The sequence below is a fragment of the Salmo trutta genome, chromosome 17, assembly GCF_901001165.1.
Source record: "Salmo trutta chromosome 17, fSalTru1.1, whole genome shotgun sequence".
In the NCBI taxonomy this organism is placed as follows: Eukaryota; Metazoa; Chordata; class Actinopteri; order Salmoniformes; family Salmonidae; genus Salmo; species Salmo trutta.
Window position 1 is genome coordinate 30,957,007 of NC_042973.1, and position 27,759 is coordinate 30,984,765.

General features: G+C 42.2%; 1 protein-coding gene across 1 annotated transcript; it reads right to left on the bottom strand.

The window, feature by feature from the left end:
* Positions 1–19,259: 19,259 nt before the first annotated feature.
* Positions 19,260–27,464, bottom strand: LOC115152024 (B-cadherin-like). Its single transcript, XM_029696474.1, has 5 exons — positions 27,171–27,464; positions 20,545–20,738; positions 20,275–20,433; positions 19,983–20,125; positions 19,260–19,848 (listed from the first exon to the last, which is right to left on the bottom strand). Exons 1-5 carry the CDS (start codon positions 27,219–27,221, stop codon positions 19,640–19,642), a joined length of 756 nt encoding a protein of 251 aa, XP_029552334.1. The 5' UTR covers positions 27,222–27,464; the 3' UTR covers positions 19,260–19,639.
* Between the last annotated feature and the right edge of the window lie 295 nt (positions 27,465–27,759).

The window sequence follows — 27,759 nt, forward strand, 5'->3', positions numbered from 1 at the left end:
AGATTTTAAAGGGAAGCTGAGAGGTCAAATATACTGTTTAGGTTTTCTACTACCAAGTTTACACCTTTACTATTACAGTGAAACGTTTTGTCCAGGAAGTTGTCTAAAAGGGATTTAATTTGTTGTTGCAAATAGTTTTTTGGTAGGTTTCCACACTACTTTCCTTCCATCTATAGCATTTCTTAATATTATTCAGTTCCTTTGGCTTTGATGCCTCATGATTGAGTATTGCTCAGACTATGGTCTGATAGGGGTGTCATTGGGTTGACTGTGAACACTGCGAGAGATTCTGGGTTGAGGTCAGTGACAAAGTAGTCTACAGTACTACTGCCAAGAGATGAGCTATAGGTGTACCTACTGTAGGAGTAGCCTCGAAGCCTACCATTGACTATGTACATACCCAGTATGCGATAGAGCTGCAGGAGTTGTGATCAGTTTTTGTTGGTTATGTTGTCGTAGTTGTGCCTAGGGGGGCATATGGGGGAGGGAATGCTGTCACCTCCAGGTAGATGTTTGTCCCCCTGTGTGCTGAGGCTGTCAGGTAGCATAACCCTTGAGTCCCTTCCCTGTTTCACACCTGGTAGTTTGGTGGATGGGACTACCAGCTCTCTGTAACCTAGAGGGCAACCAGTGGGTCCCTCTCCTCTATACCATGTTTCTTGTAGCATGACAATGTCTGTATTTCTGATTTATTTGGTGAAGTCCAGGTTCCTGCTCTTTAGGCCAAAGGCAGATGACCTAAGGCCTTGGATATTCCAGGATGAGATAGTGAAGGCTTTGTGTTCCTTAAAGTGTCCAATGTTGTTACTTGTGTGGTTTGGCCTCAGACCAGTAAGTGTGAGCAGAGCCTGCTTAGCATCTGGTACATGCCATTGGCTTGGGCTAGTGTAAGAGTGGGGGTTGGGCCTGTTTGCCTGTTCACGGCCTGAGTGTATGTGTGACTTTCATGTTGAGGCCCTCTTTGCGGGAGTGGGGGGCATGGGGTGGGCAGGAGGGGCATAGGTCTGATCTGAGGGGGCCTATATGAGGTGTGGGCATGGTTGGTTTGGGGGGGTATTGATTGGTTGGGGTGGGGTGGGGGTGTGGATGTGGCTGGTGGTGCTGTAGTCTGGATGTAGGTCCTCTCGGCGGGGGTCCTCTATGTGTAGGTCTCTCTCTCTTTCGCTCCTCTCTCTCTCACCCCTCTCTCTCTCTCATTCTCGCTCCTCTCGCTCTCTGTCTCTAGCCTCCTCACACATTTAGGACATGGGTTTCATAAGTTGGTTTGGCCTGTCTCCTGGCGAGCAGTGAAGCTATTGCAGGAGATTTTTCTCACGCCGAATGGAATGAATGAAACATAAACATTTGGACTGGCTTGTAATAACCCTGGAATGATTCGTCTGAGTTGACAACACTAATTCTCCAGTGCTGTATTTACTATAGTTTGGCCCAGTGTGGTTGGCCCTAACAATCAGAGACATTTGCAGAATGTGACCAACAGGTTTAAACCCAGGTCATCTGAGCACCACAACACTGTGTAGTTCACTGAGCTAAGCCGCCATTACCTTGGGGGAGCTAACACAAGTCTTCATGTCTGAAACAAGGTTACTCATCATACGACGTAGTTCACCGAAACACCTTTGTTACATACACTATGTTAGATACCAGTGGTTGTGGTTGCAGGGTAAGTTTTGTAACTTCCATGTTAATGCTGTGCCTCTAAGTGAGCGTACCAGAATATTGCCCTGAACCCCTGAGGCCTGCCTTCCTGATACAAAGTACGCTCAATCACAATCTCACTTCCTGTTTGTCCTGGTATCTATTTCCTGGTTCTAGAAGATGGTTAACTTGTTATCAGAGAGGAAGAGGTGAAGTGAGAGGGTTATCTCTTGCCAAAATAAGGCCAATGTGTTTCTATCGGCTTAAGCAGACCTACTCTTGCTGTCAGCCGGGACAACGACTCCCATTGTTAGGGCAGAGACTCCAGGGCTGCCATATTACTATGGCTGACCCAGTAAAGCAATACATTTCACTGCACCTATCCGGCGTATGTGACAAAAAAACAGTTTATTTTTCATTTTATTATGAGCACCTTCTTATTATATACAGATCTGTTATCATGTCTGAATGAAAACATGGAAACTGGTAGTAATATCTATTTCCTTGCGCAATAATGTGGTTACTGCAGTAAGGTTAATCATCAGTTCCCATCCTCACACCTTTTACTCAGTATCCATGACTTACAGTCCTCACCATATGTATGCTGAACAAAAATATAAACGCAACATGCAACAATTTCAATGATTTTACTGAGTTACAGTTCATATAAGGAAATCAGTCAATTGAAATACATTCATTATCATTCCACTCTATGGATTTCACATGACTAGGCTGGGCCTGGAAGGACCTTGAAGCCAGGCCCAGCCACTGGGGAGCTGGCCCAGCCAATCCCCACAAAAGGTCTTTATTACAAACAGAAATACTCCTCAGTTTCATCAGCTGTCCGAGTTGCTGGTGTCATACGATACTGCAGCTGAAGAAGCCGGATGTAGAGGTCCTGGCCTGGCATGGTTATATGTGGTCTGAGTTTGTGATGCCGGTTGCACGTACAGCCAAATTCTCTAAAACGATGTTGGAGGCGGCTTATGGTAGAGGAAGGAACATTACACTGGCAACAGTTCGCATGGACATTCCTGCAGTCAGCATGCCAATTGCATGCTCCCTCAAAACTTGAGACATCTGTGGCATTGTGTTGTGTGACAAAACTGCACATTTTAGAGTGGCCTTTTATTGTCCCCAGCACAAGTTGCACCTGTGTAATGATCATTCTGTTTAATCAGCTTCTTGATATGCCACACCTGTCAGGTGGATGGATTATCTTAGAAAAGGAGAAATGCTCAATAAGAGGGATGAAAACAAATTGGTGCACAACATGTGAGAGAAATATTTTTTTTGTGCGTATGGATGGGGGAACTTTTATTTCATGGGACCAACACTTTACATGTTGCGTTTATATTTTCGTTCAGTATAGATATTAGTTTGATACAATTTTATGCAATCCATGACTATGGGTGTGTGAGTGTGGTTTAAACATGCATGAAACATAGGAGACTGAAGAAAAGGTATGTCGAGTCAAACTTACATTCAACACTCCTGTGCTAACTGTTTTTACAATTATGATTTAAATTATATTCATATATTAGTATTTCTGATAACCAGGATTCCCCCTTTTCTTTTTACTTCAGAAAACTAATAATGAAGTGCCATTAGCAACCACCAGTCAGAGACTATATCATTAGCCTACATATGACTCTAGCTAGCTTTCACTGTCTTCCTATTCCAATATGTCTTTCTAAAGTCTTCGAAAGCCAAGTTAACTAACAGATCACCGACCATTTCGAATCCCACCGTACCTTCTCTGCTATGCAATCTGGTTTCCGAGCTGGTCATGGGTGCACCTCAGCCACGCTCAAGGTCCTAAACGATATCATAATCGCCATCGATAAAAGACAATACTGTGCAGCCATATTTGTCGACCTGGCCAAGGCTTTCGACTCTGTCAATCAATGCATTCTTATCGGCAGACTCAACAGCCTTGGTTTCTCAAATGACTGCCTCGCCTGGTTCACCAACTACTTCTCAGATAGAGTTCAGTGTGTCAAATCGGAGGGCCTGTTGTCCGGACCTCTGGCAGTCTCTATGGGGGTGCCACAGGGTTCAATTCTCGGGCTGACTCTTTTCTCTGTATACATCAATGATGTCGCTCTTGCTGCTGGTGATTCTCTGATCCACCTTTACGCAGAAAACACCATTCTGTATATTTCTGGCCCATCTTTGGACACTGTGTTAACAAACCTCCAGACGAGCTTCGATGCCATACAACACTCCTTCCGTAGCCTCCAACCACTCTTAAATGCAAGCAAAACTAAATGCTCCTAGCATCACTACTCTGGACGGTTCTGACTTAGAATATGTGGACAACTATAAATACCTAGGTTTCTGGTTAGACTGTAAACTCTTTTCCAGACTCACATTAAGCATCTCCAATCCAAAATTAAATCTAGAATCGGCTTCCTATTTCGCAACAAAGCCTCCTTCACTCATGCTGCCAAACATACCCTCGTAAAACTGACTATCCTACCGATCCTTGACTTCGGCGATGTCATTTACAAAATAGCCCCCAACACTCTACTCAGCAAATTGGATGTAGTCTATCACTGTGCCATCCGTTTTGTCACCAAAGCCCCATATACTACGCACCACTGCGACCTGTATGCTCTCGTTGGCTGGCCCTCGCTTCATACTCGTTGCCAAACCCACTGGCTCCAGGTCATCTATAAGTCTTTGCTAGGTAAAGCCCCAGCCTTATCTCAGCTCACTGGTCACCATAGCAGCACCCACCTGTACCACGTGCTCCAGCAGGTATATTTCACTTGTCACCCCCAAAGCCAACTCCTCCTTTGGCCGCCTTTCCTTCCACTTCTCTGCTGCCAATGACTGGAACGAATTGCAAAAATCACTGAAGCAGGAGACTTACGTATATCTCCCTCACTAACTTTAAGCATCAGCTGTCAGAGCAGCGTACCGATCATTGCACCTGTACATAGCCCATCTGTAAATAGCCCACCCAACTACCTCATCCCCATGTTGTTGTTTATTTTTTGCTCCTTTGCACCCCAGTATCTCTACTTGCACATTCATCTTCTGCACATCTATCACTCTAGTGTTTAATTGCTAAATTGTAAATAGGTTGTCACTATGGCCTATTTATTGCCTTACCTCCCTAATCTTACTACATTTGCACACACTGTATATAGACCTTTCTATTGTGTTATTGACTATGTTTGTTTATCCCATGTGTAACTCTGTGTTGTTTGTGTCGCACTGCTTTCCTCTATCTTGGCCAGGTCGCAGTTGTAAATGAGAACTTGTTCTCAACTGGCCTACCTGGTTAAATAAAGTTGAATTAAAAAATAGACCAGTAACCCATCCCCTAATTCTGTGTGGTGACCACATCTCTGGGTGGAGATATGAAGTGTTGTTTATTGAGTTCAGAGCCTGTGGAATGATAGTAATCACATCTGGAGAAGAACAGGCTGCTGGTCTGACTGTTGTTATGTCTTTCAGATCTAGGATAAGCTCTATGATGATGTTACCCTCTCCAGATCCTATCCTTAATCATCATGGATGAAACACAAAACTGACCACTGGACGTGTATGTGTGTGTGGGCACAAGTTATGTCCTCAAACTTTTAATGTTCTGTAATATGTCATGTTTCATGTCTTGTGTGGACCCCGAGAAAATTAGCTGCTGCTTTCGCAATAGCTTATGGGGATCCAAATAAAATACCAAAATACCCTCACTGACCTAGTCTGCACTGTCATAAGGGAGAGACTGGGGGAGCGATGTGGGGTGTATTCAGTGAGTAAACTGTTCAGAACTTTGCAGATAGAAATGTAATGAATAGATCTGACCTGATTCTCGATTCTACATTAAAAACAATTATATTGGTTCTACACCATACGTTTCTATCTGTTCATTAATGCTGCATCCTCCCTGAGGTTTATGAGTCAGGAAGATCTTGGCAAAGGACAAATGCTCACTAACAGGGATGTAAATACATTTGTGCACAACATTTGAGAGAAATAAGCTTTGTGTTTATGGAACATTTCTGGGATATTTTATGGGACCAACACTTTACATGTTGCATTTATATTTTTGTACAGTATATTTGAACAGTGAAGCCAAAATTCAAATTTTGGCTCTATACTCCAGTAATTTGGATTTGAGATCAAATGTTTAATATGAGGTGACAGTACAGAATGTCACCTTTCATTTGAGAGTATTTACATACATGCAGTTGAAGTCGGAAGTTTACATACACCTTAGCCAAATACATTTAAACTCAGTTTTTCACAATCCCTGACATTTAATCCTAGTAAAAATTCCCTATCTCAGGTCAGTTAGGATAACCACTTTATTTTAAGAATGTGAAATGTCGGAATAATAGTAGAGAGAATGATTTATTTCAGCTTTTATTTCTTTCATCACATTCCCAGTGGGTCAGAAGTTTACATACACTCAATTAGTATTTGGTAGCATTGCCTTTAAATTATTTAACTTGGGTCAAACGCTTCAGGTAGCATTCCACAAGCTTCTCACAATAAGTTGGGTGAATTTTGGCCCATTCCTCCTGACAGAGCTGATGTAACTGAGTCAGGTTTGTAGGCCTCCTTGCTCGCGCACACTTTTTCAGTTATGCCCACACATTTTCTATAGGATTAAGGTCAGGGCTTTGTGATGCCCACTCCAATACCTTGACTTTGTTGTCCTTAAGCCATTTTGCCACAACTTTGGAAGTATGCTTGGGGTCATTGTCCATTTGGAAGACCCATTTGCGACCAAGCTTTAACTTCCTGACTGATGTCTTGAGATGTTGCTTCAATATATCCACATAATTTTGCTCCCTCATAATGCCATCTATTTTGTGAAGTGCACCAGTCCCTACTGCAGCAAAGCACCACCACAACATGATACTGCCACCCCCGTGTTTCACGGTTGGGATGGTGTTCTTCGGCTTGCAAGCCTCCCCCTTTTTCCTCCAAACATAATGATGGTCATTATGGCCAAACAGTTCTATTTTTTGTTTCATCAGACCAGAAGACATTTCTCCAAAAAGTACGATCTTTGTCCCCATGTGCAGTTGCAAACCGTTGTCTGGGTTTTTTAATGGCGGTTTTGGAGCAGTGGCTTCTTCCTTGCTGAGCGGCCTTTCAGGTTATGTCGATATAGGACTCGTTTTACTGTGGATATAGATACTTTTGTACCTGTTTCCTCCAGCATCTTCACATGGTCCTTGCTGTTGTTCTGGGATTGATTTGCACTTTTTTCACCAAAGTACGTTAATCTCTAGGAGACAGAACGTGTCTCCTTCCTGAGTGGTATGACGGCTGCGTGGTCCCATGGTGTTTATACTTGCGTACTATTGTTTGTACCGATGAACATGGTACCTTCAGGCATTTGGAAATTGCTCCCAAGGATGAACCAGACTTGTGGAGGTCTACAATCTTTTTCTGAGGTATTGTCTGTTTTCTTTTGATTTTCCCATGATGTCAAGCAAAGAGGCACTGAGTTTGAAGGTAGGCCTTTAAATGCATCCACAGGTACACCTCCAAATGACTCAAATGATGTAATAATTTTTGGGAATTTTCCAAGCTGTTTAAAGGCACAGTCAACTTAGTGTATATTAACTTCTGACCCACTGGAATTGTGATACAGTGAATAATAAGTGAAATAATCTGTCTGTAAACAATTGTTGGAAAAATGACTTGTGTCATGCACAAAGTAGATGTCCTAACCGACTTGCCAAAACTAAAGTTTGTTAACAAGAAATTTGTGGAGTGGTTGAAAAACTAGTTTTGATGACTCCAACATAAGTGTATGTAAACGTCTGACTTCAACTGTGCATTATATGTCTTACCATTTAGAAATAATAAAAGCATAATAAAAAGCATTTCATGTATCTGGTCCCCCCATTTGAACAAGTCATAAGTATTTGTAGTATGGTGGTGGGAAAAGTACCCAATGATGATGTAAAAGTAAAGATACCTTAATTAATAAAAAATGACTCAAGTACAAGTCACCCAGTAAAATACTACTTGAGTAAAAGTCTAAAAGTATTTGCTTTTATACAGTGCATATACAGTGCATTCAGAAAGTTTTTCCACATCTTGTTACATTATAGCCTTATTCTAAAATCTTCTAAATATATATATTTTCTGCTCATCAATCTACACACAATACCCCATAATGACAAAGCAAAAAAAAAAAGTTTTTTACATTTTTTGCAAATGTCTAGCAGGTGTCAGTAAAGCACATTTTATGTGCTTGCTATGTTTCATGCGTGAGTCCCTCACTAAATAAATAGCAGTGCTCTGTGCACTGTGAGGGTATGGAATACTTTGAACCAGGAAACTACTCTGTGTAAACAAACAGGCCTAGAACTGAACAGTGGCATAAAACTGCTAAGGTAACGGAAAAATACAGAATACCTAGCTGTCTGACTTTGATAAAGATAGAATATTACTTGTTAGATACTACTGCACTGTTGGAGCTAAAAACACAAGCATTTCCTTACACCTGTGATAACATCTGCTAAACACGTGTATGTGAACAATAACATTGTATTTTATTTGAATTTTGTTCTCAAAATGTGTTTAGTAGAATTCAGGTTGAGTCTGCATGTAGATGTGGTTAGTTTTTCCTTGTGTAGCAAGTTTTCTTTAATTGCTGCAATGTTATCTAAAGGCCTTTGCAGACTGTATGATATTAGCCATCTTACGGCAATATTTTTTCCATCGCAAACAAAATATATACGTCGTGGGCAAATTCTTAGGTCGTAAACGATTGTCGGACGTCTTGGCTCGTTCAGTGTGTCAGGGTCTAGGTCTGCCGATATAAATGCAGTGTAGCACATATTTCTCAATGCCAGAAACGCATATAATAGTAACTTTACAGTAAGGGAAAAAAGTATTTGATCCCCTGCTGATTTTGTACGTTTGCCCACTGACAAAGAAATGATCAGTCTATAATTTTAATGGTAGGTTTATTTGAACAGTGAGAGACAGAATAACAACCAAAAGATCCAGAAAAACGCATGTCAAAAATGTTAGAAATTGATTTGCATTTTAATGACGGAGATAAGTATTTGACCCCTCCTCAATCAGAAAGATTTCTGACTCCCAGGTGTCTTTTATACAGGTAACGAGCTGAGATTAGGAGCACACTCTTAAAGGGAGTGCTCCTAATCTCAGTTTGTTACCTGTATAAAAGACACCTGCCCACAGAAGCAATCAATCAATCAGATTCCAAACTCTCCACCATGGCCAAGACCAAAGAGCTCTCCAAGGATGTCAGGGACAAGATTGTAGACCTACACAAGGCTGGAATGGGCTACAAGACCATCGCCAAGCAGCTTGGTGAGAAGGTGACAACAGTTGGTGCGATTATTCGCAAATGGAAGAAACACAAAATAACTGTCAATCTCCCTCGGCCTGGGGCTCCATGCAAGATCTCACCTCGTGGAGTTGCAATGATCATGAGAACGGTGAGGAATCAGCCAAGAACTACATGGGAGGATCTTGTCAATGATCTCAAGGCAGCTGGGACCATAGTCACCAAGAAAACAATTGGTAACACACTATGCCGTGAAGGACTGAAATCCTGCGCCCGCAAGGTCCCCCTGCTCAAGAAAGCACATAGACATGCCTGTCTGAAGTTTGCCAATGAACATCTGAATGATTCAGAGGACAACTGGGTGAAAGTGTTGTGGTCAGATGAGACCAAAATGGAGCTCTTTGGCATCAACTCAACTCACCGTGTTTGGAGGAGGAGGAATGCTGCCTATGACCCCAAGAACACCATCCCCACCGTCAAACATGGAGGTGGAAACATTATGCTTTGGGGGTGTTTTTCTGCTAAGGGGACAGGACAAATTCACCGCATTAAAGGGACGATGGACGGGGCCATGTACCGTCAAATCTTGAGTGAGAACCTCCTTCCCTCAGCCAGGGCATTGAACATGGGTTGTGGATGGGTATTCCAGCATGACAATGACCCAAAACATACGGCCAAGGCAACAAAGGAGTGGCTCAAGAAGAAGCACCTTAAGGTCCTGGAGTGGCCTAGCCAGTCTCCAGACCTTAATCACATAGAAAATCTGTGGAAGGAGCTGAACGTTCGAGTTGCCAAACATCAGTCTCAAGACCTTAATGACTTGGAGAAGATCTGCAAAGAGGAGTGGGACAAAATCCCTCCTGAGATATGTGCAAACCTGGTGGCCAACTACAAGAAACGTCTGACCTCTGTGATTGCCAACAAGGGTTTTGCCACCAAGTACTAAGTCATGTTTTGCAGAAGGGTCAAATACTTATTTCCCTCATTAAAATGCATATCATTTTATAACATTTTTGACAAGCGTTTTTCAGGATTTGTTTGTTGTTATTCTGTCTCTCACTGTTCATATAAACCTACCATTAAATGTATAGACTGATCATTTCTTTGTCAGTGGGCAAACGTACAAAATCAGCAGGGGATCAAATATTTTTTTACCTCACTGTACCTTTACCTTCTCCTTTGTTTCCCATCAGCTTTACTCTCATTTGATCTAAAACCACCGGTCAACACAGTATCAGCACAGGGAGAGGAGCTACCAGTTGACCTAGCTTCAAGACGAGTAGATAGAGGAGCTACCAGTCGACCTAGCTTCAAGATGATGAGATAGAGGAGCTACCAGTCGACCTAGCTTCAAGATGAGGAGATAGAGGAGCTACCAGTCGACCTAGCTTCAAGATTAGGAGATAGAGGAGCTACCAGTCGACCTAGCTTCAAGATGAGGAGATAGAGGAGCTACCAGTCAACCTAGCTTCAAGATGAGGAGATAGAGGAGCTACCAGTTGACCTAGCTGAGGAGATGAGGCGATAGAGGAGCTACCAGTCGACCTAGTTTCAAGATGAGGAGATAGAGAAGCTACCAATCCACCTAGCTTCAAGATGAGGAGATAGAGGAGCTACCAGTCAACTAAGCCTCAAGACGAGGAGATAGAGGAGCTACCAATCCACCTAGCTTCAAGATTTTTATTTATTTATTTTACCGTTATTTTACCAGGTAAGTTGACTGAGAACACATTCTCATTTACAGCAACGACCTGGGGAATAGTTTCAGGGGAGAGGAGGGGGATGAATGAGCCAATTGTAAGCTGGGGATGATTAGATGGCCGTGATGGTATGAGGGCCAGATTGGGAATTTAGCCAGGACACCGGGGTTAACACCCCTACTCTTACGATAAGTGCAATGGGATCTTTAATGACCTCAGAGAGTCAGGACACCCGTTTAACGTCCCATCCGAAAGACGGCACCCTACACAGGGCAGTTGGGATATTTGTTTTTAGACCAGAGGAAAGAGTGCCTCCTACTGGCCCTCCAACACCACGTCCAGCTGCATCTGGTCTCCCATCCAGGGACTGATGGGAAGATGAGGAGATAGAGGAGCTACCAGTCGACCTAGCTTCAAGGTGAGGAGATAGAGGAGCTACCAGTCGACCTAGCTTCAAGATGAGTAGATACTGGAGCTACCAGTCAATTAAGCTTCAAGACGAGGAGATAGAGGAGCTACCAGTCGACCTAGTTTCAAGATGAGGAGATAGAGGAGCTACCAGTCGACCTAGCTTCAAGATGAGGAGATAGAGGAGCTACCAGTCGACCTAGCTTCAAAATGAGGAGATAGAGGAGCTACCAGTCGACCTAGCTTCAAGATGAGGAGATAGAGGAGCTACGAGTCGACCTAGCTGCAAGATGAGTAAATACTGGAGCTACCAGTCAACTAAGCTTCAAGACGAGGAGATAGAGGAGCTACCAATCCACCTAGCTTCAAGATGAGGAGATAGAGGAGCTACCAGTTAACGTAGCTTCAAGATGAGGAGATAGAGGAGCTACCAGTCGACCTAGCTTCAAGACGAGGAGATAGAGGAGCAACCAGTCGACCTAGCTTCAAGATGAGGAGATAGAGGAGCTACCAGTCGACCTAGCTTCAAGATGAGGAGATAGAGGAGCTACCAGTTGACCTAGCTTCCTGATGAGGAGATAGAGGAGCTATCAGTTGACCTAGCTTCAAGATGCGGCGATAGAGGAGCTACCAGTCCACCTAGCTTCAAGACTAATACACACACAAACGTCTGCATGCACACACACACTTAAACACATATGTAATGTAAGCAAATGGTCATCATCTTCTGGCCATGTAAGAGTGCAAGCGACAACAGATTTACACCACCTTCTAATATCACATTTTCTCTTTCCTCTCTCCAGGAGTTGGAGAATCAAATCAAACTTTATTTGTCACATGCGCCGAATACAACAAGTGTAGACCTTACCGTGAAATGCTTACTTACAAGCCCTTAACCAACAGTGCAGTTCAAGAAGAGTTAAGAAAATATTTACCAATAAACTAAAGTTAAAAAAAAGAACACAATAAAATAACAATAACAAGGCTATATACAGGGGGACCGGTACCGAGTCAATATGTGGGGGTACAGGTTAGTCGAGGTAATTTGCACATGTAGGTAGGGGTGAATTGACTATGTATATACATATATAGATAACAGCGAGTAACAGCGAGTAGCAGCAGTGTACAAAACAAATGGGGGGAAGGGGGGTGTCAATGTAAATAGTCCGGTGGCCATTTGGTTAATCGTTAAGCAGTCTTATGAGAGTTCAGCAGTCTTATGAGAATGTTGCTGTGTTCAGTCTGTTGGTGATGGTGGCTGTGAGGAGTGTTGTAGCCAACTATAGAGCTACGGATGCAGACATACACTACCGGTCCAAAGTTTTAGAACACCTACTCATTCAAGAGTTTTTCTTTATTGTTACTATTTTCTACGTTGTAGAATAATAGTGACGACATCAACACTATGAAATATATATGGAACCATGTAGAAACCAAAAAAGTGTTAAACAAATCAAAATATATTTTATATTTGAGATTCTTCAAATAGCCACCCTTTGCCTTGATGACAGCTTTGCACACTCTTGGCATTCTCTCAACCAGCTTCATGAGGTAGTCACCTGGAATTTGTGGAATTTCTTTCCTTATTAATGCGTTTGAGCCAATGAGTTGTGTTGTGACAAGGTAGGGGTGGTATACAGAAGATAGCCCTATTTGGTAAAAGACCAAGTCCATATTATGCCAAGAACAGCTCAAATAAGCAAGGTGAAATGACAGTCCGTCATTAGTTTAAGACATGAAGGTCAGTCAACACGGAAAATGTCATAAACTTAGAAAGTTTCTTCAAGTGCAGTCGCAAAACCATCAAGCGCTATGATTAAACTGGCTCTCATGAAGACCGCCACAGGTAAGGAAGACCCAGAGTTTCCTCTGCTGCAGAGAATAAGTTCATTAGAGTTACCAGCCTCAAGAAATTGTAGCCCAAATAAATGCTTCACGGGAGTTCAAGTAATAGACATGTCAACATCAACTGTTCAGAGACTGTGTGAATCAAGCCTTTATGGTGGAATTGCTGCAAAGAAATCACTACTAAAGGACACCAATAAGAAGAAGAGACTTGCTTGGGCCTAGAAACACGAGCAATGGACATTAGACCGGTGGAAATTTGTCCTTTGGACTGGAGTCCAAATTGGAGATTTTTGGTTTCAACCTCTGTGCCTTTGTGAGATGCGATGTGGGTGAATGGATGATCTCCGCATGTGTATTTCCCACCGTAAAGCATGGAGGAGGAGGTGTTATGGTGTGGGGGTGCTTTGCTGGTGACACTGTCAGTGATTTATTTAGAATGCAATGCACACTTAACCAGCATGGCTACCACAGCATTCTGCAGCGATACGCCATCCCATCTGGTTTGGGCGTAGTGGGACTATCATTTGTTTTTCAACAGGACAATGACCCAACACAACTCCAGGCTGTGTAAGGGCTATTTTACTAAGAAGGAGAGTGATGGAGTTCTGCATCAGATGGTCTGGCCTCCACATTCCCCCGACCTCAACCAAATTGAGATGGTTTTGGATGAGTCGGACCGCAGAGTGAAGGAAAAGCAGCAAACAAGTGATCAGCATATTGTTGGAACTCCTTCAAGACTGTTGGAAAAGCATTCCATGTGAAGATGGTTGAGAGAATGCCAAGAGTGTGCAAAGCTGTCATCAAGGCAAAGGGTGGCTATTTGAAAAATATAAAATATAAAATATATAACACTTTTTTGGTTATAACATGATTCAATATGGGTTATTTAATAGTCTTGATGTCTTCACTATTAAAATTGCAAGAATAAAGAAAAACCCTTGAATGAGTAGGTGTTCTAAAACGTTTGACCGGTAGTGTAGGTCGCAAACAGAGTGTGATGAAGCACATATAGGACACACACACACACACACACACACACACACACGCACGCACGCACGCACGCACGCACGCACGCACGCACGCACACACACACACACACACACCAGTTGTGGTCAGGTGTATTGACCCCCCCGTCAGGTGATGTGGTGACCCTGAGCCCTAAGAGACTGTTTTCGCCTGAGGAGTACCAGGTGTTGCTGAGTGTATGTCTCTGAGATGCTCTACCAGGAAAGCAATGTGACGGCAGAGGTATGTCAGTGCAGGGGGACCATAGACATCCTTGTAATGCTTCTGTTCTTTACACGCATGTTATTGTTTATTTAACAAAATTGGGTGTTGCAATATACTGTTTTTCCCTTTGGAAGAGAAGGCTATGTTGACAGTCCAACAACCGTAGTGATTTCATGTATGCCTATACAGTGTGCTAGGTCATTCATGTAATCTGTCTCCCCATCTGTGTTGCTGCTGTTCCTGCGGAAGAGGAGACCAGTGAAGAAGAACGTCATGCTGAAGGAGGAGGAAGTCAAAAACAACATTTACTACTGTGATGTGGAGGGGGAGGAGAGGATTGCCAGGTGGGAGGAGAAGAGAGTAGAGGGTGAAGGAGAGAAGAGGATGGGGAAGAGGTGAAAGGAGAGTGCATAGTCTTACTATTGAGGGAGGCCGACATAGCCTGTCTTCTCTTGAAAGCCAGATCTGACTATGTTGGGGCGGCAGGTACCCTAGTGGTTAGCATGTTGGGCGGCCAGTAACCAAAAGATTGCTAGATCAAATCCCCGAGCTGACAAGGTAAAAATCTGTCGTTCTGAACATGGCAGTTAACCCACTGTTCCTAGGCTGTTGTTGTAAATAAGAATTTGTTCTTAACTGACTTGCCTAGTTAAATAAAGGTTCAATTAAAAATAAAAAAAATGTTCACACTGCCCACAAAATGAGATGGAAACTGAGCTGCACATTGTAACCTACTGCCAAATGTATGACCATATTAGAGACACACAGACCCACAAAGAATTAGAAAACAAATCCAATTTTGATAAACTCCCATATATATTAGGTAAAATACCAGTGTGCCATCACAGCAGCAAGATTTGTAACCTGTTACCACAAGAAAGGGGCAATCAGTGAAGAACAAACACCATTGTTGTCACGCCTGCTCTCGCTCTTCCCCCCCTGGCGCTCGAGGACTCCCCGGCATTACATTTGCTCAGTACATTGTTTTCACTGAGGAAATGTACAAGTCTGCTGTTAATGATAATGCAGAGGATTTGCCCAAGGTTGCTGTTGACGCATATCACACGGTAGTTATTGGGGTCAAATTTGTCACCCCTTTTGTGGATTGGGGTGATCAGTCTTTGGTTCCAAATATTGGGGAAGATGCCAGAGCTAAGGATGATGTTAAAGAGTTTAAGTGTAGCCAATTGGAATTTGTTGTCTGTATATTTTATAATTTCATTGGGGATACCATCAACACCACAGGCCTTTTTGGGTTGGAGGGTTTTTATTTATAATCCACCAGACTGTTCTTCTCTTTCAAGACTATGATCTGAGCCAGCTCCAGAGGTCTGAATAACCGTCCTGAGAAATTTGTGCCGACGTGGCCCCTATGGCTGGACTCCTACCCTTGTGCCGTCCACGACCACCTTTATAAAAAACACCTTTATAATAAAGTATTTGCAGGATAACAATAAAATACAATTCCTAATGTGATGAGTACTCTAAGTTTAGGACAAGATTCGGTAACAGTAGTCACTGCAGTCTAAAATCAATTGAAATAAATGTGTCAAAATTATATAATTACTCCTGTCTAGACATAAATAAAAAAAATTAAACTTCACCAAGGAGCATGACTAAGCCACAGAGGATCATTAGCTTTTTTAAAGCTGTGGATCGTTTCAAATCACAAGCGTGTAGGCCTATATACCCAGTTTGGGCAGCGTGCATGGCAATAGGGGAAAGGGCTTGGCTGATTATTGAGATGTGGCTGCCAGTGAAAAGCAATGCATCTAAAATATGTGTAAAGATAGTGTCTTCAGTATAATTTGAAATGTTGAGACAAGAAGAACGGGAGGGGGGTGTATGGCAAAGATATAGGCTCATCTCGCTCCAGAATGCGCTCAGCTCTCCATAATGCGCTGCGTTGTCTCCCACCAATTCTTGCACAGTCATTGTTTTATTGTGTTAATTGTTTGCCCTTTGATTGTTTATTTTCACCATTACATTAACCACATGCAATGATTTTGAGAAACAAAAACATTATTATTGAAATTAAACTGTTCAACAAATATGCGCATATGGAAATCACAACTGGCAGGTAGATCGGTAGAAATGGTAAAATCAATTGTAAGCTTCCTCAAACTTGAAACTCAAACTTTTAACTCACTCACTAGGAACAGACCATTGTGAACAGAGAGCACATTGCTTTGTACTGCATAATTACAATGGGTGTGTGTGAGAGAGAGATAAGGAGAAGGTGTGTTGTCACTAAGATTGTGCCTATTAAAACTGTGCACAAATGGTCAGCTATGCGTCTTGCTTGCTATGGGCATGAGCAGGCCTGCAAGCCGAGGGCAACAGAATGCTATGTTCCTTATTTTATATTTTCCCGTTCCCTTTACACCAAGTTTAGAATTGTAAACTAATAGAAAAAAGTGAAGAACTAATTGCAAGCACTGTTCCAGATCACTTGATATCCACCACAAGTGGGAGAGAAGAGAAAGGGGAGAGGGACAGATAGAGAGAGAGACCTGACCTAATTCAAACTAAACTGTCTAAACAGCAGAGAGAGTGTCCGACTCCAAACCCCCACAACTGAATAGATAAGAGCATATCATGTGCACACCGCTTAAAAAACAGAGCTGAGAGCTCTCCATGCACAATGGGGCCCATATATAAATATTCAATGTTTTTTTTCTCTCCCCTACCCCAATCCCATTATCATTTAGATCAATAATGCAACACTAATTGTTACAGTTTTAGCACATCACCACCATGGAGTACTGCAGCACCTTCAGCACCCGTACTTCCTGCGGCTATGTACGACTGGAGATAATTCAATTTGGATAGTAGGGTTATAGAAATGTTATCTGAATTGCAAGGGATGGGTAACCTGTTTTGCTGAAAAGCAGGAAGTACCAGTGACTTTCTCAATACGGAAGTCGTCAGATGACACGGATGCTATGCTACAGGACTGTTTTGATAGCACAGACTGGAATATGTTCCGGGATTCATCCAATGGCATTGAGGAGTATACCACCACAGTCATCGGCTTCATCAATAATTGCATCGACGACGTCGTCCCCACAGTGACCATACGTACATATCCCAACCAGAAGCCAAGGATTACAGGCAACATCTGCATCGAGCATAAGGCTAGAGCTGCCGCTTTCAAGGAGCGGGACACTAATCGGGACGCTTATAAGAAAGCCCGCTATGCCCTCAGACAAACAATCAAACAAGCAAAGCGTCAATTCAGGATTAAGATTGAATCCTACTTTGACACTCGTCAGATGTAGCGGGGCTTGAAAACTGTTACGGACTACATTTTTACATTTTACATTTTAGTCATTTAGCAGACACTCTTATCCAGAGCAACTTACAGTAGTGAATGCATACATTTCATAATTTTTTTTCTTCCATACTGGTCCCCCATGGGAATCAAACCCACAACCTTGGTGTTGCAAACACCATGCTCTACCAACTGAGCCACACAGGAAACCCAGATGCGAGCTTCCCAGTGATGCGAGCCTACTAGACGAGCTAAATGCCTTTTATGCTCGCTTTCGAGGCAAGCAACACTGAAGCATGCATGAGAGCACCAGCTGTTCTGGACGACTGTGTGACAACGCTCTCGGTAGCCAATGTGAGCAAGACCTTTAAACCGGTCAACATTCACAAAGCCGTGGGGCCAGACGGATTACCAGGATGTGTCCTCAAAGCATGCGCGGACCAACTGGCATGTGTCTTTATTGACGTTTTCAACCTCTCCCTGACCGAGTCTGTAATACCTACATGTTTCAAGCAGACTCCCATAGTCCCTGTGCCCAAGGAAGTGAAGGTATCCTGCCTAAATGATTACCACCCCGTAGCGCTCACGTCGGTAGCCATGAAGTGCTTTTAAAGGACTTTGAAAGGCTGGTCAACAGCATCTTCCCGGATACCCTAGACCCACTCCAATTCGCATACCGCCCCAACAGATCCACAGATGACGCAATCTCAGTTGCACTCCACACTGCCCTTTCCCACCTGGACAAAAGGAACACCTACATGAGAATGCTGTTCATTGACTACAGCTCAGCGTTCACACCATAGTGCCCACAAAGCTCATCACTAAGCTAAGGACCCTGGAACTAAACACCTTCCTCTGCAACTGGATCCTGAACTTCCTGACGGGCCGCCCCCAGGTGGTAAGGGTAGGCAGCAACACGTCTACCATGCTGATCCTCAACACTGGGGCCCCTCAGGGGTGTGTACGTAGTCCCCTCCTGTACTCCCTGTTCACCCACGACTGCGTGGCCAAACACGACTCCAACACCATTATTAAGTTTGCTGACGACCCAACAGTGGTAGGCCTGATCACCGACAACAATGAGACAGCCTATAGGGAGGAGGTCAGAGACCTGGCAGTGTGGTGCCAGGACAACAACCTCTTCCTCAATGTAAGCAAGACAAAGAAGCTTATTGTGGACTACAGAAAAAGGAGGGCCGAGCAGGCCCCATTAACATCGACGGGGCTTTAGTAGAGCGGGTCGAGAGTTTCAAGTTCCTTGGTGTCCACATCACCATTACGAACTATCATGGTCCAAACACACCAAGACAGTTGTGAAGAGGGCACGACAACACCTTTTCCCAAGCCATAAGACTGCTGAACAATTAGTCAAATGGCCACCGGACTATTTACATTGACACCCCCCCATTTGTTTTGTACACTGCTGCTACTCGCTGTTTATTATCTATACATAGTCACTTCACCCCTACCTACATGTACAGATTACCTCAACTAACCTGTACCCCCTGCACATTGACTCGGTACCGGTACCCCCTGTACATAGCCTTGTTATTGTTATTTTATTGTGTTACTTTTTATTATTATTTACTTTAGTTTATTTGGTAAATATTTTCTTAAATCTTTCTTGAACTGCACTGTTAGTTAAGGGCTTATAAGTAAGCATTTCACGGTAAGGTCTACACATGTTGTATTCGGCGCATGTGACAAATAAAGTTTGATTTGATTTGATGACGAAACCGGCCACCTTCTCACCTGTTTATCATGTTTCAACAATAACTGCCTGTATGTGTTCATTCCTGCTCTTGGATAAAATGAAAAAAGGATCGGGGAAACAGAGTTATCTTGATTTATAATTGTATTGTTGTAGAATGATGACTCCTAGTGCCTGTACACTTTAAGAACTTTATTCTCTATCTCTATTTTTTATCATCTGCTCTGTAACTCTGGATGTATAAATACAGAGTATATGTATATTATTTTTAGGAAACTGTAATTTATAATGTACCTGTGAATGTAATGAGGTGTCCTGTTAGAGGCCCTCATTGTCGTAAACCCTCAGTACCAGGTCATAACGGCCCACCTTTAGAGATTACCTCATACTCAGAATGACACTGCTCTCTGACAACACATAAAACCCCACAAAGTTGAATGCCAGTTTTTATATGGCAATACCCAAAAACCACAACACAACAGTTACAATAAAATCAGACACACATGCACTCGCTCAGTCACTCACTCAGTCATTCACTCATGGCTGTCGTTCATGCGGGCGCTCCAGTATTTCTGGGACAGACCCACTTGCTCTGTTTTGAAGGGCTGGGCCCGTCGGGGTCTCTGACGGAGATGTCCTGTGACTGGGGCTGCCGGCTGCAGAGGGTCAATGGTCGGAGCATTGTCGTTTACATCCTCCAGCTCAATCACTAGGGACCATGTGCCTGTGGCTGGGACCTCACCTGGAAGAGAGAGAGACAGTAAGGGAATGTGTGTCTGTGAGAGTTGCTGCCAGCATCCATCTATTACTGTATCTATTATAATAAATGTCTGACTAGACGTCTGCATAGCAGATTTTGTGTGAATATTTCCGTACCATTATCAATGGCTAGGATGAGAGCTGTGTATGTGCCATCTGTAACAAAAGGAGACTCTCTGTCCATAGGATTCCTGATCTGGAGCTGACCAGTGGTCTCGCTGAGGCTCAGCCACCCACTACGTTCACTGGCCATCCTGTACCTGAAACACACATGCACGCATACGCATACGCATACGCACACGCACACGCACACACTAAAATAGAGCTAGGCTTTAGCTCAGCGGATTTATGGTCTTGTGTAGCCCAGACGACCCATGTTCAAACCCAGTTGTTCACATATAATATATACCTGACTGTCTGTGTCATGGTGGTGTCTGGGTCAGTGGCTGTATAGAGGACCAGGTCACTGTCCACATGCAGATCACTGTCTACAAGAGACCACCACCTCATTCTCCACCACCACCACCACCAACAGACTGAACACAGTAACACTCTCATAGTCCAAATCCTGAGAGACATAAAAAGAGAGAAAGAATTGTCTAAATGACCACATAGGGCATACCTTTCAGAATGAATAAATAATGAATAAATAACCGGTCATAGAACATTGTTATATAACATTGTTATCCTTGGCGGTGGTGATGATTCCCTGGTCTCCAGTAGGTCCAGTGGAGTTGTTGAACTTGCCATCGGTGTCTCCCTGTACAGTTCTGAACCGGCTCCTCCAGGATGGTGAATGGGGTAGTCAGCATCTGTCACTGCCATCACCACCACTAAGGCAGGCATCTGGTTCTCTGGGACTGAGGATGTGTACTGGCAAATAGATGGGAGACAGGGAGGGTGATTAACAGGAGAGTTTCTTGAATGCAAGCAGATGATGATAATCCCAGGAAATTCTAATTGGGTAAACTGATTTGTCCCAATGTTGTTGGACTTGTACACTTATATAGTTATATAAATTAATATCTGTGCAGCCTCAGCGATGCTGCCCAGGGACAGCATCCCGGAGTCGCCTCTTCACTGTTGACGTTGAGACTGATGTTTTGCGGGTACTATTTAATAAAGCTGCCAGTTTAGGACTTGTGAGACGTCTGTTTCTCAAACTAGACACTCTAATGTACTTGTCCTCTTGCTCAGTTGTGCACCGGGGCCACCCACTCCTCTTTCTATTCTGGTTAGAGACAGTTTGCGCTGTTCTGTGAAGGGAGCAGTACACAGCGCTGTACGAGATCTTCAGTTTCTTGGCAATTTCTCGCATGGAATAGCCTTCATTTCTCAGAACAAGAATAGACTGATGAGTTTCAGAAGAAAGTACTTTGTTTCTAGACATTTTGAGCCTGTAATCGAACCCACAAATGCTGATGCTCCAGATACTCAACTAGTATAAAAGAAGGTCAGTTTTATTGCTTCTTTAATCAGGACAACAGTTTTCAGCTGTGCTAACATAATTGCAAAAGGGTTTTTTAATGATAAATTAGCCTTTTAAAATTATAAACATGGATTAGCTAACACAACGTGACATTGGAACACAGAAGTGATGGTTGCTGATAATGGGCCACTGTACGCCTATGTAGATATTCCATAAAATAATCTGCCGTTTCCTGCTACAATAGTCATTTACAACATTAACAATGTCTACACTGTATTTCTGATCAATTTGATGTTATTTCAATGGACAAAAAAATGGGCTTTTCTTTCAAAAACAAGGACATTTCTAAGTGACCCCAAACTTTTGAACAGTAGTGTATATCTACATGACACATACATCACACTTTACACAAATATCTAAACATCCATGCTACATTAACTGGCATACTGTAAGTACTGTATGTCTGGTCCCCAGTCAAATAGATGTGAGTATGGAATTTTTTTTTAATGAAATGTATGCATTCACTACTGTAAGTCGCTCTGGATAAGAGCGTCTGCTAAATGACTAAAAATGTAAAAAATGTAAATGTAAGTCTATATCAGTCAGTATCACTCATGCTGTGAAGGTCTACACAGTCAGTACACTACATCAGTCACAATACACTACTGCCATTACTGTCACTGTCAATACTGTCACACTGATGAAAGTAAATGGGATTCCTCCATTTTGTTTTCCTATAACAGAGTGCCATGGTGTTACCGTACGGTCTGTTTGGCCTGTTGCTCCCGGTCCAAGGGTTCCGTGACAGACAGCAAACCAGTGTTCCTCTCAATCCTAAATTGGCCAATTGGAGGCTGGTCTGCCCCCTGGTCTGTGATCTTAAAACCTCTTAAGGATCGGACCCTTTTTACATTTATTTTGCCTAAAATGACATACCCAAATCTAACTGCCCGTAGCTCAGGACCTGAAGCAAGCATATGCATATTCTTGATACCATTTGAAAGGAATCACTTTGAAGTTTGTGGAAATGTGAAATGAATGTAGGAAGATATAACACATTAGATCTGGTAAAAGATAATACAAAAGAAAAAAACATGTTTTTTTTTCATCATCTTTGAAATGCAAGAGAAAGGCCACAATGTATTATTCCAGTTTAGGTGCAATTTAGATTAGCAGTATATGTGCAACGTTTTAGACGGATCCAATGTACCATTGCATTTCTGTTCAAAATGTTGTTTCAAGTTTCAAGTTAATTGGTTAATTGATACATTTTCAAGTTCATAACTTTGCACTCTCCTCAAACAATAGCATGGTATTCTTTCACTGTAATAGCTACTGTAAATTGGAGAGTGCAGTTAGATTAACAAGAATTTAAGCTTTCTGCCCATATCAGATATGCCTATGTCCTGGGAATTTTTCTTGTTATTTACAACCTCATGCTGATCACATTAGGCACGTTAGCTCAACTGTCCCGTGAGCCTTATCGTTACTGGACCTGATCTGAACAACACAAGAAACACACAGCAGTGTGTGTTTGTGTGTGTGCAACAGACACATACCTGCACTATTGGATTGGGGAAATCTTGACAAGTTCGCTCAGTGTTGGATTAAGGTCGGGAAAAAATGTTTTGGGGGGAATGTGTTTGATTGTACCTTTATATTAAAAATATTGGTATAAAAAATGTACCATTGTACCAGAGGCTTTCCTAGTCGATCAGCAAACATTTCTGTAAAATGCCCAACAATAAAGCCTTGTTTTCCTATTTTTTTTATTTGGTTCACGTTGTTTGCATTAAGTGCACTTGAGTTATGTATTTATTTTTAATTTCACCTTTATTTAACCATTTAGGCTAGTTGAGAACAAGTTCTCATTTACAACTGTGACCTGGCCAAGATAAAGCAAAGCAGTTTGACACAAACAACAACACAGAGTTACACATGGAATAAACAAACATACAATCAATAACACAATAGAAAAATCTATATACAGTGTGTGCAAATGAGGTAAGATAAGGGAGGTAAGGCAATAAGGCCATAGTGGCGAGGTAATTACGATATAGCAATTAAACACTGGAGTGATAGATGTGCAGAAGATGAAAGTGCAAGTAGAGATACTGGGGTGCAAAGGAGGAAAATAAATAAATAAATACAGTATGGGCATGAGGTATTTGGATTCAGCTGAAGTGGTTGGTGTTCCCATTCTGAAGGTACAAACTCTGCCTACCCGGCGGGCATGGAGAGCAATCAAGTGCACTTATAGGCCTACCGCTGGCCAATCAGATAGCTCAGATCACTGTGTCTGCAGCTTCCACGAGCCCACAGCGAAGTTAATTGTCAACTCACTGTGTGAGATTTCAAATCTTTAAGACTGTCAACAAATACAGAAAATATCTGCTGTTTTTATGAGTGAGTTAATGTATAAGATTTTATTCAGCACTGTCAACACTTTATTCAACACTTTTATAAGCCATAAAACTCCTTCTCCCTATCCACTCGTGATACAATGTGTATCGATAGACTTGTGTTGTTATTAGCGACGTTCTCTGGTCATACGAATTGGTGCACGAGTCAGAAATAACGAAGTGTGGCTCGAGTTTCGGCATCAGCTGGAAGGTGTCGCTTTTTGTTTAGTTAGCGGAGGAAGAGCTTAGGGATGGTGAGAGGCAGCCAATAAGGTTCTCTCTCTCTCTCTCTCTCTGTTTCTCTCTCTCTCTCTCTCTCTCTCTCTCTATCACTGGTCTAAGTCAGTGCAAGAGGTTGCAAATCAAATCAAATCTATTTGTCACATACACATGGTTAGCAGGTGTTAATGCAAGTGTAGCGAAATGCTTGTGCTTCTAGTTCTGACCATGCAGTAATATCTAACAAGTAATATAACCTACCAATTCCACAACAACTACCTTATACACACATGTGTAAAGGAATGAATACGAATATGTACATATAAATATATAAATGAGTGATGGCTGAACGGCATAGGCAAGATGCAGTAGATGGTATAGGGTACAGTATATACATATGACATGAGTAATGTAGGGTATGAAAACATATAAAGCGGCATTGTTTAAGGTGGCTAGTGATACAATACATCAGGATGGCAAGATGTAGTAGATGGTATAGAGTACAGTATATACATATGAGATGAGTAATGTAGGTTATGAAAACATTGTTTAAAGTGGCTAGTGACATCTGGCTGTGATTGGGAGTCCAAATTGGCCCCGTGTCATCTGGGTTTGGCCGGGGTAGGCTGTCATTGTAAATAAGAATTTGTTCTTAACTGACTTGCCTAGTTAAATAGAAAAAATCAGTCCAGTGCAATAAAAAAAATGCAAAGCATTTATATTTATGCTTCACAAGTAATACAACAAATGATCAATTACCATTGTGATCATATACCTCACATTTTGAAACATTGGCAGGGCAATTCAAGAATTGCCAATATGCAGTGGTAATGTATTGAGCCTATAGCCTACTGCACAAACTTCGTTGCAACATAAATATTTTAATAGGTTAAGGTTGCATAGACTTACGTTTTTTAAGTAATGTTTTTTTTTTAAAGTCTGAGCGGTAGAATGGAATCTTGGCTCAGAAAAGGTTGATGACCTCTGTACCAGATTATCCGTACATGTTCCCTAAAAAGAACTGAACAGTACCATGAGAGATCATATGTGTACCTCTGAAGGAACATTATGTGCATTTTGATATTTTTGTACACAGCGAACAATTTTGTAGCCTAACCTAACCCTTTATTCTCAGAGTGTAGCATGTCAAGTTACAAGACACCACATAAACATTAAGATACATTATGCTTTGGGGTGGCAGGTAGCCTAGTGGTTAGAGCATTTGGCCAGTAACTGAATGGTTGCTAGATTGAATCCCCGAGCTGACAAGGTAAAAATCTGTCGTTCTGCCCCTGAACTAGGCCGTTAACCCACTGTTCCTAGGCCGTCATTGTAAATGAGAATTTATTCTTAACTGACTTGCCTAGCTAAATAAAGGTAGAAATAAAATGCTACAAACATGAAAGAAAATCACACCTGAACTGGACCAGGCAATCTGCCCACTTTTCCATGGTGATGATCACAATGATCCTCAGGGTTATAGGTCACCAGTATCTGGGCTGCAGTGACCCTTTGACCCCAGGAGGTAGACCCTGACTGGGTTTGTCCCCAGTTTCAGAGCTCTGTGAACTCTGACACAACCTTGAAGTGGAGGTCTGAGGAGCTGAATTCCTGACAGTAGGAAAGACCCACTCTACAATGTTGTGGATAGCTGAGGGATCTGACTATGCCTGATGGACTACTCAGACCTTGACATGAATGATGACTGAGTAGGCTTTAGTATTGACGAGGACTTCTGACTTGAAATTGATATAATACTCAAATAATCCCTTCCCTTCTAACCTTTATCTGTTTTAGCAGACCTGTTAGACCATAAACATAATTTCCACCAATTAAGGAGCATGTCCATAACATTCAAATCCTGTGCTCATTCAAACACCATTCATATTCATTTAACTTTTTATTGTGAATAAACTCTTACCACGATGACTCTCTATGTCATTAAACTAATGTCGTTGAGTTCTATAAAGTCTGCTTTTATGAAGTTTAAATACAATTTTCACCAAGTTATGACCAGTTATTCTTATTGTAGTGTCTGTAATGGATGTCACTGTTTGATTTGATTTGACCTTTGCCAAGAGCTCTGTCTCTGGGGAGGTGTCTGGTGTCCACTCTAAAGATGAAGTGTTCTGAACTGAAATCTGCCTGACAACGCTTGTCCTTTCCACACAGTCCTGGGGGGGATGATAACCTAAAAGGGTGACAGCAGCATACGCACATCCAGTACATTTAACAGGGGCAAAGTGTCTGAAATAGTAGGTTGTGATGGAAATTTCCTCAATATCTGCTATTTGGCAGTACGCCCAGACCCTTGTTTTGAGAACAAAAGATATCTCCGTTTCAAGGTCTTAGCTGAGAGAAGAAGCCTTGTGAGGTATTGGTCTGTTACATAGATGACCCAGTATTGGTTGGTCACATGTGTCACGTTCGTCGAAAGGAGAAGACCAAGGCGCAGCATGCGTATAGTTCCACATACTTTATTACAAAGTGAAACTTAACAAAAACAACAAAGAATAAACAAATGTCCAGTACAGAGCGCACTTAGGCACTAACTGAAAACAATATCCCACAACACAGGTGGGAACAATGGTCAACTTAAGTATGATCCCCAATTAGAGACAACGATAATCAGCTGGCTCTAATTGGGAACCATACAAATACCAACATAGAAATAGAAATGCTAGAAAGCCCCTAGTCACGCTCTAACCTATACACCATAGAGAACCCAGAGGGCTCTCTATGGTTAGGGCGTGACAACATGAATGAAGAAAACGTTAATGATGAATTACTTATGAATAAGCTAAATCATGCAAATATGACCTGTCTGCAGTATATAAAGGAACTAACGGGACTGCCCCGGAAGAGCTCCTGACAGACGTTTACTATGGTGCATCAACTTTGTTGGAACCTCTCCAGCATGCTTACAATAAACAATGATTAAGGTTGACTTTGAGTGTCCCTGTGTAAGACTTTCCATGACAATGTGATGAGAGAAGAATACCTACACAGTGCACACCAATTAAAACTCAGTGGTTGAAACTTGACCAAAATAAAGGATTACAAGTGTAGAAATATCAAAACTCTGGGAAGTTTAATACGACCCTCACAGAATTAAGAGGAACCACAACCGGTGACAAGTGGGCAAACATGCATTTAGGAACAAATATTTCTAAAAGCACAACTCCACACCAGTTACAATTTTTAAAAAAGCTTATGAGATCAACAGTGACTTGTAAATGATTACTCTGGCCTTACCTGCAACAAGAAGAAGCTAAATCCAAACTGTGATCTGGCAAATTGCAACATTTAATTTACGCAACAATTACCCTTTTAGTGTCAAAGTGTCTTGGCTGATAACGTTGACAATGTTGATAAATGCTGATAGGGTAACTGCCAAGGTAACATATAGTTCCTGTAGTGCAGAAATGATGACGCTGTCCTAGTTATTCTCTGTGTTACTGCTCCAAGGAAAATCTAATCTCTTGGGGCGGGGACGACCTTGTTTACTGGACACATACTGTATACTGTAGTTGTAATGGTTAACTAGTGTTAACCTTTAACTAGCCTACTGTGTGTAGGAGCAATTCAGAGAAACCCTTCACTCTGTTTGTGCCAGCATAATTGCTTAACATTAGCACACTGCCTAGCCTCCTCACTGTTAATACATACATACATATGGCACTGATGCTTTGCTTACTCACTCCACCACAAGTTGTTGACAAGCTTTCGGAGTGTAACATTCAATCGGGTCTTTTCAGATATACAGTTGAAGTCGGAAGTTTACATACACTTAGGTTGGAGTCATTAAAACTCGTTTTTCAACCACTCCACAAATTTCTAGGTT

What these genes read in the sequence shown, in the direction of transcription:
- LOC115152024 (XM_029696474.1), bottom strand. Translation starts at nt 27,221, where the DNA reads ATGTTGCAATTTGCCAGATCACAGTTTGGATTTAGCTTCTTCTTGTTG. An exon ending in TTAGCTTCTTCTTGTTGCAG is followed by an intron (nt 20,739 to 27,170) that starts GTAAGGCCAGAG and finishes TCTATTTGCCAG; the next exon opens with TACACATCCTCAGTCCCAGA. An exon ending in CCACCGCCAAGGATAACAAT is followed by an intron (nt 20,434 to 20,544) that starts GTTATATAACAA and finishes TATGTCTCTCAG; the next exon opens with GATTTGGACTATGAGAGTGT.